Source organism: Magnolia sinica, chromosome 12 (assembly GCF_029962835.1).
Source record: "Magnolia sinica isolate HGM2019 chromosome 12, MsV1, whole genome shotgun sequence".
Lineage (NCBI taxonomy): Eukaryota > Viridiplantae > Streptophyta > Magnoliopsida > Magnoliales > Magnoliaceae > Magnolia > Magnolia sinica.
Window position 1 is genome coordinate 11,055,344 of NC_080584.1, and position 12,531 is coordinate 11,067,874.

At 40.2% G+C, this 12,531-nt stretch overlaps 1 protein-coding gene across 1 annotated transcript in view; it reads left to right on the forward strand.

Annotated features, from left to right (window-relative positions):
- LOC131220912 (probable LRR receptor-like serine/threonine-protein kinase At1g56130) overlaps positions 1–12,531 on the forward strand; it is a 132,217-nt gene that overhangs the window by 34,434 nt on the left and 85,252 nt on the right. Inside the window, exons 15-20 of the mRNA XM_058215848.1 lie at positions 7,944–8,015; positions 8,848–8,919; positions 9,255–9,323; positions 9,712–9,783; positions 10,080–10,151; positions 10,285–10,356. Of these exons, the coding sequence (XP_058071831.1) occupies positions 7,944–8,015; positions 8,848–8,919; positions 9,255–9,323; positions 9,712–9,783; positions 10,080–10,151; positions 10,285–10,356 (429 nt within the window). The remainder of the gene's footprint in view (positions 1–7,943; positions 8,016–8,847; positions 8,920–9,254; positions 9,324–9,711; positions 9,784–10,079; positions 10,152–10,284; positions 10,357–12,531) is intronic.

The window sequence follows — 12,531 nt, forward strand, 5'->3', positions numbered from 1 at the left end:
ACACATCACGGTGGGGCCCATGGGGAGTTCCCGTGAGGTTGACCTTTATATATATATGCTAAGCTAAGTACTAATTCTCATGAGTTCGGGTAAAAACTTTTTAAGAACTCATTTCCAGTGACATGAGCTCAAAATTTGTACTCCCTAAGTGACTTTATGAAACACTCAAGGCCCAGCTTTTACCCTTATTCAAAATTTTGATGGGCCATGGCAAAAGAGAGGCAAATCAAGGGAGGAAATTATTTCCTTCTGCCATGGTCCACTAGTGTTTTCGATCAAACTAAAAATGCCCCACTGATCAGGCCTTTTCCAGTTTGGGTGGACACACAACAAATGGATGGCTGGATAAAAATTGATTTAGCTAGAAGTTTGATTTGTACACTGGCCCACTTGAGGAGTAAACCTACATGATTTTTGATCTAGAAGATCTAATCAGTGAGGACCACCGTATAGAAAGGTCGGATCTGCGCATGCACCTGTGCCATGTTCAAAACTGTGCTTGTATAGAGATGGACATGGCTTTATACACCTGTGGATCATGTTCAAAATTATGGTTGGGCAAGTCCAGCAAGGCATGGGGATAGTCAACCTTTCGTTTGGTGGGTCCCACTATGGACCGACAATCGATTTGATCATATGATTGGATAGTTGTATTTGTTAAATAGCAACTCTCAGATACTCTGAAACTATAGCGTAGGACCCTCACACGAACGACTAGGATCATGCCCACACCATTTTGTTGGTGCAATCACCCTAGTATGATAATCTACATCACATGGATAGATTATATTTGCTACCAAATTCATCCTAAACATGGCATATATGTACCTTAATCTGCACCATCAAAATTGCATATAGCCTGATGGGGCACACTTTGGACTGTCTATGTGTGTGAAAGGTGTACGTTGAATATGCCTGATTTATGGTGTAATTTACTATGAATCTAACATTTGCTTTGAATTTTCATTTTTTATTTTTTATTCTCTCTCTCTCTCTCTCCCTCTCTCTCTCTCTCTCACAGGGACGTTAGCATGAATGCCATATCAGAGAGCATCCCCAAAGAGCTGGGAAACCTTCAGAATCTAACCCACGTGTAAGATATCATTCATAGTGAAGTGTGTGATGATTTGAACCACTCATTCGTCTTAAGGCTCCGGTAACGGACTATAGATGAAAAATTACAATGATAATATGATCCTGACCATCTAAGGATGTAGTGCAGAAATCATTGATCAGGTTTTAGTAAATTTTGTGCACTATTTTTTAAAAGGGAAATGCCGGTATGTAGCACGTGGCAAAGATGTTGTGATTGGAACCATTGTCTTATTGGGCCATCCCATAGATGGGGAAGTGGACTGTCTTAGCTGTCTAAGTGGCCTTCAAAAGGAGTGGTTACGAGTCACGTTTAACCATTATCCAATCACTCTGAATTTTGGCTTATAGCTCATCCCCACGGTAGCTTACAGGATCAACAGTACTGATCACCACATGTTAGACACGTGTAGTTTAAAGAGAGAACCGTAGGGGCAGATAGTATACTGAGTAAACTCTGTGGGGCCCACCATTATGTATATGTCTTATCCACCCAGTCCATCCATTTTATCATCTAAGTTCAGGCAAAGATTGAAAAATTTAAACATATCCAAAGCTCAAGTGGACCAACACCACAGTAAACAGTGTGAATTGAACGCCTACCATTGAAAACTTCTAGGGAGCCATATAAATTTTAAATCAAGCCAATATTTGTTTTTTACCTTCATCCATGTCTATGTGACCACCTGAAAAGTTTGGATGAAAAATAAACATTACTGTGGGCCCTAAGAAGGTTTCACCAGTGAAAATGATTATCCCCACCGTTTCATCTCGTGTGGTCCAATAGAACTTTGGATGTACTTCAATTTTGTGCTGATGTCCTAAAATGATCTGAAAACATGGATGAATTGCATGGATAAGACACATACATCCATAGTGGGCCACACAGAGTTTACTCACTATGCTATTAGTCGTTTACTCTGCACGCAATCCGCTTCCGAGAACTGCATTTATAGAACTCTTATACAGTGGCAACGGTTAGGATTCATCCCATCACTATGATCTCTCGTCCGAGATGAAATTTTCATCCTCTGGGTTTACTGAATCTCTTCCCATTTATCCATGCTAGAAAAATAAGTATACTAGTCCACATAACTATTTAAATTTACAGTACGTGGAATCTGTGCCATATACCAGATCACCATCAGTGATTGGAAGTTCATAACCATTCGTCTGTACTTGAGACACTTCAAGGACTTTCTGACTATCTTCCTCAGGCATCGTGATGATCATATGCATACACACCACTATGGGACATGTGGCATAAATGTTCGTCAAGCATCATGGGCCTGCTTTATATGGGTCACCGAAAACCCACATTGGACAGATGATTCTCATTGGCTGATTGATTGATGAACACTAGTAGATGGTTGAGATTGAGATGAAAAATAGTCAACAGTTTGAAATGAAAATACAAATTGACCAAAGGTCAGGATGGTTTAATCAATCTGCTTAGAGGGATGTATCCTTCATCAGTGGGTCCCACTGTTTGGACGGTTTGGATTGAGCTGCCTGTAAGTTATGTTGTAGAGTAGCTGGGCGCATGGGTATTGCTCTCAAACTCTCTCCCCAGATGTACCTACTTTCTCCTCAGCACATGAAGATCCAGGCCGTTCATCTAGAAGTTTTCATAGTATAAGCTCATTATGAAAAGAATTTCATTGGTTGGGGATCACCATTGCTGATATGAAAGGGGCGAGGACAGATTTTTTTTTTTTTTTTTTTCCAGATGGGCCATCTACGGTTGGAGCGTCTAAATGAACGGTGTGAATCGTTCAGGTGGTGCAGCACATATTATCATGAAGCCACATCTTTCCCGCCAACATGCCACTTCTGTGGGGAATCGACACTGTTCAAAATGATAGTGATGTAGAGCGGGTCGTGGACTGTTTCATGGCCAAGATGGATTAGAAAAGGCCCGGTCGACGACAGAAGTGACCCGGACCGTCGGAGCTTAGATCGGGCGTATCTCGCAATACGGAATGAGTTATCTGACGTAAAATATATGATTATGGGGTAGAACGAGTTGCTTTAGCCAACCAACCCTGCTATGCTAGGTTGCACCACCCGGAATTGCAAAATACCCCTGGATTGACAGTCATTTCCCTGTTTTAATTTCGTTTTTACTATAAATAATAAGTTTTAGTTTGATTATAACTCTTCATCCTTCGGGCTTTAAGATTTGCGCCCAAAGTGAAAAGAGCTTAGAATAATTAGGAGAACGGTTTGGTGAAGCCAAATAGGACACTTACTATTTTTGGCCGAAAACCTTGCGCACTAGTAGATATCACGACCGTCTATAAATAGTAAGTTTACTATTTATAGTAAGTCGCAGATTCTAGGAGTTGTAGTTGTAGTTTGATTCTGATTTCTTTCCTATTGCTTGGTACCCCTATTTAAAGGGATGTGAACTCGTTTTTATGGATCAATTAATCAATTTCTTTCCTCGTGGATTCGAGAAGTCTCTGTGAGGAGTCCAGAGAAGCTCCGTGGATTCAGAGTAGTTATCATCATCACCTTCATCCCTGCGTCAATTGATATCAGAACGAGGATTTCCCTTGGGCCGATGTCGAACAATGAAGATATGAATCAAAATCCTATGGATGGTGATCCAGGGGTCGGTTATCTTTCGGAAAGAATGGAAGCTTTCCACCGGGAGAGTTAGTTGACCATACAAGGGCTGCAGGCAACCCTTAACCGTCTTGCTGATGCAAGGGAGTTCCAACATCATATAGACCTCGTCACTGGGGCTAACCTGCCCAATCGCCCTCATTATCGGATGAGTCCGAAAGGAGTGTGAGAAACTTCATGGGCAAGTGGAGGAATTGATCCGTAAGGGTCTCTTGAGAGAGAGTATGAGCCCATGTGCCGTACCAGCATTATTAACGTTAAAAAAAAGATGGAAGCTGGCGCATGTGTGTCGACAGCCGGACAATCAACAAAATTACCATCAAGTATCGGTTCCCAATATCACGGTTGGATGACATGCTCGATATGCTAGAAGGGGCCAAGGTGTTCTCTAAACTAGATCTAAGGAGCGGGTACCATCAGATTCGTATCCGACCCGGTGATGAGTGGAAAACAACATTCAAGACCAATGAAGGGTTGTATGAGTGACTGGTCATGCTATTCGGCCTATCCAATGCACCAAGTACTTTTATGCGTTTAATAAATTAAGTTCTAAAACTGTTCACTGGCTGATTTGTGTTAGTATATTTTGATGACATATTGATATATAGCTAGGATGAGGTGGAGCACAGGAAACATCTCAGGCAGGTGCTGCAGGTCATACAAATTAACAAGTTGTACCTCAACTTGAGAAATATAGTTTTTTAACTGACAGCATGTTATTTTTAGGATTTGTTGTAACATCCACAGGCATTCGTGTGGACGATGAAAATGTACGAGCTATTAAGGAATGGCCGATCCCGACAAACATTCATAAGGTGAGGAGTTTTCACGGGTTAGCGACTTTTTATCATCGATTTGTGCGAGATTTTAGCACCATAGTCGCGCCTATAACAGCTTGTATGAAAAAAGGACCATTCCAGTGGACCGATAAAGCTGACGAAAACTTTCATAAGATCAAGTATCGTTTGTCTACAACACCGGTCTTGGTGCTTCCTAATTTCGACAAATTGTTTGAGGTTGAGTGTTACGCTTCATACGTCGGAATTGGGGGAATGTTATCACAAGAAGGCAGGCCGGTAGCCTTCTATAGCGAGAAGCTCAGCGAAGCTCGAAAGAAGTGGTCGACTTATGAGCTTGAGTTATACGCAGTTGTTTAGGCGCTGCGACATTGTCGGCATTATCTGATTCAAAGAGAGTTTGTTCTCTACACTGACCATCAAGCATTAAAGTTTATTAATAGTCAGACTAATGTGAATTGTGTGCATGCTAGATGGGTTGCGTTTTTACAGGAATTCACGTTCGTTCTAAAGCACAAGTCAGGGTAGCAAAACAAGGTGGCTGATGCACTTAGCCGTCGTGCATCACTACTTATTACGATGAGCAATGAGGTGGTCGGCTTCAACTGTCTCAAGGACCTATATGCTGAGGATGAGGACTTCAAAGATTCTTCGATGAAGTGCCAAGAAGGGTACCCCAGTGACCTTCATATACAGGACAATTTTCTCTTCAAAGGGAATCGATTGTGCATTCCTCAAAGTTCTCTAAGCGAGCAGATTATTCATGAGCTATATGAAGGTGGCCTCGGTGGACACCTGGGGCGAGATAAGACGCGAGCTCTTGTGAAAGAGCGGTATTACTGGCCACAATTAGTACGTGATATGGGAAAAAGCCGTACAACATTGTCATATTTGTCAGACCTCCAAGGGGCAATCTCAGAATACGGGCCTCTACACCCTAGATTTATCAATGGACTTCGTGCTTGGTCTCCCATGAATACAACGCGGTATGAATTCGGTGTTCATGGTGGTAGATCATTTCTCTAAGATAACGCAATTTATCCCATGCAAGAAGACCCTCGATTCAACACACGTGACGAATCTATTTTTCAGGGAAGTCATACGGCTACACAGGGTCCCCAAGACCATTACTTCTGATCGTGACAGGAAGTTCATTAACTACTTTTGGCGGACTTTATGGACTTGACTCGATACACGACTTCAATTCAGTAGTGCTTACCACTCACAGATTGATGGGCAGACCGTAGTTGTGAACCGCACGTTGGGAAACCTCATTCGCTGTATTTCAGGAGAAAAACCGAAGCAGTGAGATTTGACCTTGTCTTAAGCAGAGTTTGCATTCAACAACATGGTGAACCGCTCGACAGGAAAATCACCGTTTCAGATTATCTACGAACGAGTGTCTCGCCACACACTTGACTTGGTCCCTCTGCCCAAGCACCCAGGCACGAGCATTGTAGCAGAACATATGGCAAACAAGATCATGAGCATCCATGTAGAAGTGCAAAGCAAGCTGCATACCTCGAACGAGAAGTACAAAGAGTAAGCGGACAAGCACCGGCGACAAAAAGTGTTCGAGGTGGGCGATTGCGTTATGGTCCATCCGCGCAAAGAGAGATTTCCAACCGGGACATGCAACAAGTTGAAAAATAAGAAGATTGGACCCGTCCCAATCATTCGAAAGATCAATGACAACGCTTATGTTGTTGATCTTCCAGATGACATGGCGATCTCACAGACTTTCAACGTCGCGGACCTAACTGAGTATCATGAACCAGAGCAGGATGAGAACTCGAGGACGGGTTCTTTTGAAGTGGAGGGGACTAATGTAGATTCGAGCGCGGACAGTTTCATGGCCAAGATGGATCAAAAAAGGCCCGGTCGATGACAGAAGTGATCCGGACCGTCGGACCTTAGATTGGGCATATCTCGCAATCCGGAATGAGTTATTTGACGTAAAATATATGATTTTGGGGTAGAACGAGCTACTTTAGCCAACCAACCCTGCTACATCGGGTTACACCACCCAGAATTGCGAAAAACCCCGGGATCGAAGGTCATTTCCCTATTTTAATTTCGTTTTTACTATAAATAGTAAGTTTTAGTTTGATTATAACTCTTCATCCGTCGGGCTTTAGGAGTTGCGCCCAACGTGAAAAGAGCTTAAAATAATTAGGAGAACGGTTTGGTGAAGCCAAATAGGACACTTACTATTTTTGGCTGAAAACCTTGTGCGCTAGTAGACATCGTGACCGTCTATAAATAGTAAGTTTATATTTATAGTAAGTCGCGGATTCTAGGAGTTGTAGTTGTAGTTTGATTCTGATTTCTTTCCCATTGCTTGGTACCCCTATTTAAAGGATGTGAACTCATTTTTATGGATCAATTAATCAATTTCGAATTTATTAGAATTTTTTTCTATTTTCTGCTTTCTTTCCTCGTGGATTCGAGAAGTCTCTATGAGGAGTCCAGAGAAGCTCCGTAGATTCGGAGTAGTTATCCTCATCACGTTCATCCCTACGTCAGGTAGGCTCCACCATGAAGATACCTGGCATATAGAAATCAGGCCAGACCTGTCAATAGGTGGGCTGCACCGTTGGAATGAGTGGATAAGTGACAGTGACTCAACATCTAGGCATGGCCAACCTAATGACGGACCCATCTGATTGTTTGAGCTAGATGATCATCATCATGGGGTAGATTAGATGTGGCCCCGGCCTCACCCAAGATAGTGCAACCCTTACCATAGGGCTCACCTTGATGTGTGTAATCTATATCCACACCATCCATCCGTTTTACCGGATTACCCGATCATTTTAGGTCATGAGCCCAAAAATGAAGAAGATCCAAATCTCAAGCGGACCATAGTTGAAACTGTGGTGATTGAAGGCCCTACCATTAAGAACTTCCTTGGGCCACTATACTGTTTGTTTCTATAATGTTTATTTTCCATCCAACCTGTTGATAAGGTAACATAAACCTGCTGATCCAAAACTTATGCTGCCCATTAATGGTCAATCATCACCATTTCCTATAGTATGGTCCACCTCAGAATTGGATCTGCTTTATTTTTAGGCTCATGCCATGAAATGATCTGGCAAACTGATGGATGGCATGGATGTAGAACACATACATCAATGTGGGCCCCATGGTAAGGACCTCATCATCTTGGGTGGGCCCGGCCGCACCTAAACCGCTCCCCTTCATCATAGGACCTGACATTAGTATGGTACGGCTGTTCTGCACAAACAACACGTTGGCAGGAAAGGTTTGGTTGCACCACAAGTTAGCATACTTCCATCTGCGTGGTCAGTTCTCAAATGACAGAAAATTGATGTAGGTTATTGTAGTGATTTCAGGTCAAAACAGGATGCTTTTGGTTATGAAATGATTAATTAATTAATTAAATTTTTTTTTTTTCAGGGATATAAGCTCAAACAACTTCTCTGATTCACTCCCACCTGAGCTGGGGAATTTGTCAAGTCTGGAAAAACTGTAACTTCTCTTATTATTATTATTATTATTATTATTATTATTATTATTATTATTATTATTATTATATTTAATTCTTCTTCTTCAGAAATATCATATGGTGCATTTGGAATTTCAAATTTGCGACCCAATTTATAGAGATTAATATGCAAATATTTTTTTGCCTTTCTTTTCTCTAAGTTTTCTTTCTGAGAAGCTTTTAAGTCGGACCAGCTGAATCATAAGTTACTGTCCACCCAGTGAATTACATAGAAGGTTGGCTCCACCATGAGAATAGCCTTGTACAAAATTCAAACCCATCCACTCATTAAGTGGACCACACCATAACAACAATATTTACAATTGATAAGTAATAAAATACAAGTGTGGTTCACTCGATGAGAGGATGTGTTGATCTTTGCAAAAATCTCAATAATTAGGCCAACTTATAGGACAAGGATGGATGTCACACACATATCAAAGATTGTAATTTATTTGCTAAGTGGACTGTAACCAGTTGGACTCTTTCTTTTTAACCTTTCCTCATTTTAAAAAATAGAGTTAGGAAGCATTGCTGCAGCTGAACAAAACTGTTTTATGGTGGTCTGGTAGCAGCAAAATGTTAGCCTTGAGTGGTTTTTGGAATGAGTAAAACTCCCTTCCCTGGATTCTTTGTTTCCATTTACATGGCTGTTCAAAGTACTCTTTCAGCCATTTTAACTGATTGACCATTTTAAAAATATAACTCAATGGTTAGCTACTTTCGGTCCATTGAAATGGTGTGAGCATTTCTCTAACTGATAATAGCATAAGAAATTGTACAACTGGATTCATGATCTATGCTTGATTTTGACAGATACATTGATAGCTGCGGGCTAAGCGGCCAGATTCCTTCAACATTTGCCCGCTTGAGAAACGTGAATACCTTGTAAGAGCTCGTGATTATAAGCCGCATGGAAACCATCAAAATCGTAGGCCCCACCTTAGATTTCTCTTGAACTAACACTAGTACAACTTATGGTGTGCAATCCAATGGTCATTAAAATGGAAAAATTCACAATTGTCTGAATTCAACAGACTAATGCCTATTATCCAGAGCTCAGGATCATTCGATTGATCTGATTTTTGGGTTATGACCCATCTACTGTGGGCCTCATGATTTCGGATGGTTCAATTTTGGTTACTTGTATGCCATGTCTATCATTTCTGATCCCTTAATTTATTAATATCTGCGTTTGGATGGAAAATATGATTGGATTTCAGGTGGGCATCTGATAACAACTTCACAGGAAAGATACCTGATTTCATTGGGAGTTGGGCTCTCACTGATTTGTAAGCTAGTACTCACGAGTTCTACACTGATAATAACTCGTATCTTTCTCATTTGGTACGCATGGGATTGCATAACAAAGTCTCCCACCATCACAACAAAGTCTCCCACCATCCATTGGTGGTGGACAGGAATTCTATCCACACTCAAGGTAGGTTTGGTGCCACATCCTGTTCGGAATGTGGATAGAAATTTCCACCACGTTCAATGATCGGTCATCTAGTGGGCCACATGTGTACTTTAAATGTGGACAACAGGTCCTTTTTTACCTGCAAGTGGGACCCTACTATGTGAGTAGCATAGTGAGTGCACTTAGCAGATCTCATTTTCTTGATATGCCATGGTATACTTCTTTAAAGAGTATTTGTAACGCTGAAAATGTTGATGCAGGAGGATGCAAGGCAATGCCTTCGAGGGTCCCATACCATCCAGTTTTTCTAAATTGACCAAAATGGAATATTTGTGAGTTTTAATCTTCAATAGTCTTCCTTCATATTACTAATTTCTGATATTGGAATTTGTGCACTAAGGGTGTGTTTGGTTGCCCTAAACATTGTGAAATTTCATGATATTTGGTGAAACCAAACACACCCGAAGTAAAATTTCCAAAAATCACAAAATGGGGTCTCCTATGTTGTGCAGGAAGGAAGTAGCTTTTTTATCCAGGAGAATATCATTTGATTTTTAAAGTAAAACTCTTGAAAATTGTGAATTTTTTCCCCCAAAAGATGGCCTCAACTAACCGTGTACTCATACAGGTTGATCTGTGATGTGTCTAATGGGAGCTCCTCGTTGAATTTTATTGAGAATATGACATCTTTATCTACCTTGTAAGGCTATATGATCACAGCACATGGAGTAATACTAAATTACTGATCTGATTGATTTTATTTATTTATTTTTCATCCATGTCTCAAAAAGTTAAAATGACATACTCATATAGGTTGTGTGCTTTCTCCACAGAGTCCTAAGAAACAATATGCTTTCTGGTACTGTACCATTCTTTATTGAAAACCATCAATCATTGAAGCACATGTGAGTTTTTCTAGTTATGTTTGGCTCAAATTATAATTTCTTATGCTTAATGAGTTCATACATTTGCAGTGTGTGTGTGTGTAGAGTCATGCTCCCTTGTGCACCTACGCATGTGCGCACCTTTGCACACGTGCCATGGGTGCCTAATCTGAACGGTCCATGTGATGCGGAATCCCATGAAACCTCTTGTGACAAATTTTCACCCCGATCTAAAATTATGGTGGGCCATAGAAAAGAGAAATGCAAATCAAGGGAGGAAACTGTTTTCATTTTCCATGGCCCATCAAAGTTTTAGATCAAAGTAAAACTTGGGCCTGGGGGGTTTCACGAGGTGCTGCTTTACATGAACGGTTCAGATTTCGGATCCACATCCCATATGATGCGTTCTCAAAAAAGTTCCTAGGTAGTACGTACGAACTGGTTCGCAGGTGAGCGTTTCCGTGTGTGTGTGTGTGTGTGTGTGTGTGTGTGTGTGTGTGAGTGGACCCTGGTGCCTTCAAGTCATTGGTTTACGTGGGGCATAAGTGAATGAGATCAAAACTGTTCATTCGGCAGTGAATTGTCCTAGTCCAAAAAACACATTGCTTGGATGATCCTAAGTAACTCCTGACATTTAGTGAGAAAAGGGTTCATTTTATAGATGGTTAGGATCAGACCAATAATAGAAATTTTGGGTTAGTGGCCCATCAATATTAGAGCGGATGAGATGCCTGCTCTAGTGTATGGTGCATGCCATACGGGCATGAAGTTCATGGATATTTGATTTGTTGGACATGGGCCTATGGGGCCCACTTGTGGGTAACCACAAGTGGGTGGGTCCCATGCAAGTTTTCTTCTTATTATTATTATTATTATTATTTTTTCTAATTTCTCTTAACAGTTTAAAGTTGAATTTTAAATTCCGAGCTTTAAATTTAACTTTGAATTTGATATTAGAATAAGGTAATATTGGATAAGATTGAATAACTTCTAGCCACATCCAACCTCACCGAAGTAGAGAAGGGTGTGAGGAGGTAATGAGAAAGATCACCGTCTTTCTCAAATAATCAAAACTTTGAATCCACAAGATAGTTCTTGAATTTATAGAAAATAATAAAAGAAAACTCAAATATTTTATTGAATAATGTGTATTATTTACTAGCTTTCAATTACACCACTAATAAAGAAAAATAAAACCCTAATTCATAATTAACAAAAATAGTAAAATTCTAACCCTAATAAAAGTCTTATTTCAGCTAAAATAGAAATTACTAGAAATAATATTTGTTTTCTTCTAAAAACAAAAAGTCCTAAATAAACTTTACTAGAGCATTCTTGACATGATTATAATTAATTTTTTATGAAAAGATAGAAATCTAAAACTCCAAAAATAATAAAATATGATAAAAATCAAAATACTAAAAATAATAATTTTTTCCTAAAATTCATTTTTGAACTGGAAGTGTCCGTTTTCTCACGAAATGGACAGACACGGTCGGTTGACCCTGAATGGCCTATTACAATAAAGATTGATAGGTCGTGCCTCCCATAATAATACCCGGATCGAAAGTTATGGCCGATTTATGGACCACATTTCAAACAAAAATTTCTTCTTATTCAAATTGAATTTCTTTAAATCAGATGTGTCTGGGGCCCAATTATATCATGCCCTATGTAGGATTGGGCTCGGATCTGACGGATTACTTCTGCTTCCATTTGGCCTTCTTTTCATCCAGTCATGTTAGGAATGTCTCTGTGCCACATTCTAAATTAGTCCCCTCCACTTGGAAAGAACTTGTCCTTAAGTTATTCAATAGATAATTGGCTCATGATACTCATATTAGTCAGCTATAATGAAATTCCATGACATCTCCATGCCATTGGGAGGATAAAAAATATAAGCACTGATCTTCATTTTTATTTATTTATTTATTTATTACTTTTTATATGTCCTAGCTGAAATCCGTCCTTGAACAAGTGAACTACTATATTATCACCCACTTCAAACACCTTTGGCATCGGTGTTTATCAACCACTTCCTTAGCATTAGGCTCTAGTAACTTTTTAGGCGTCAATTGGGCTGGGACAACAAATGGGCTCATGCCCTCTTTCATAAGACCCATACAAATCAGTTCCTCGACTTGCCCTTGTAAGATCTCTCAATTTTTCGGAATATTTCAATAATGAGGGTGATTG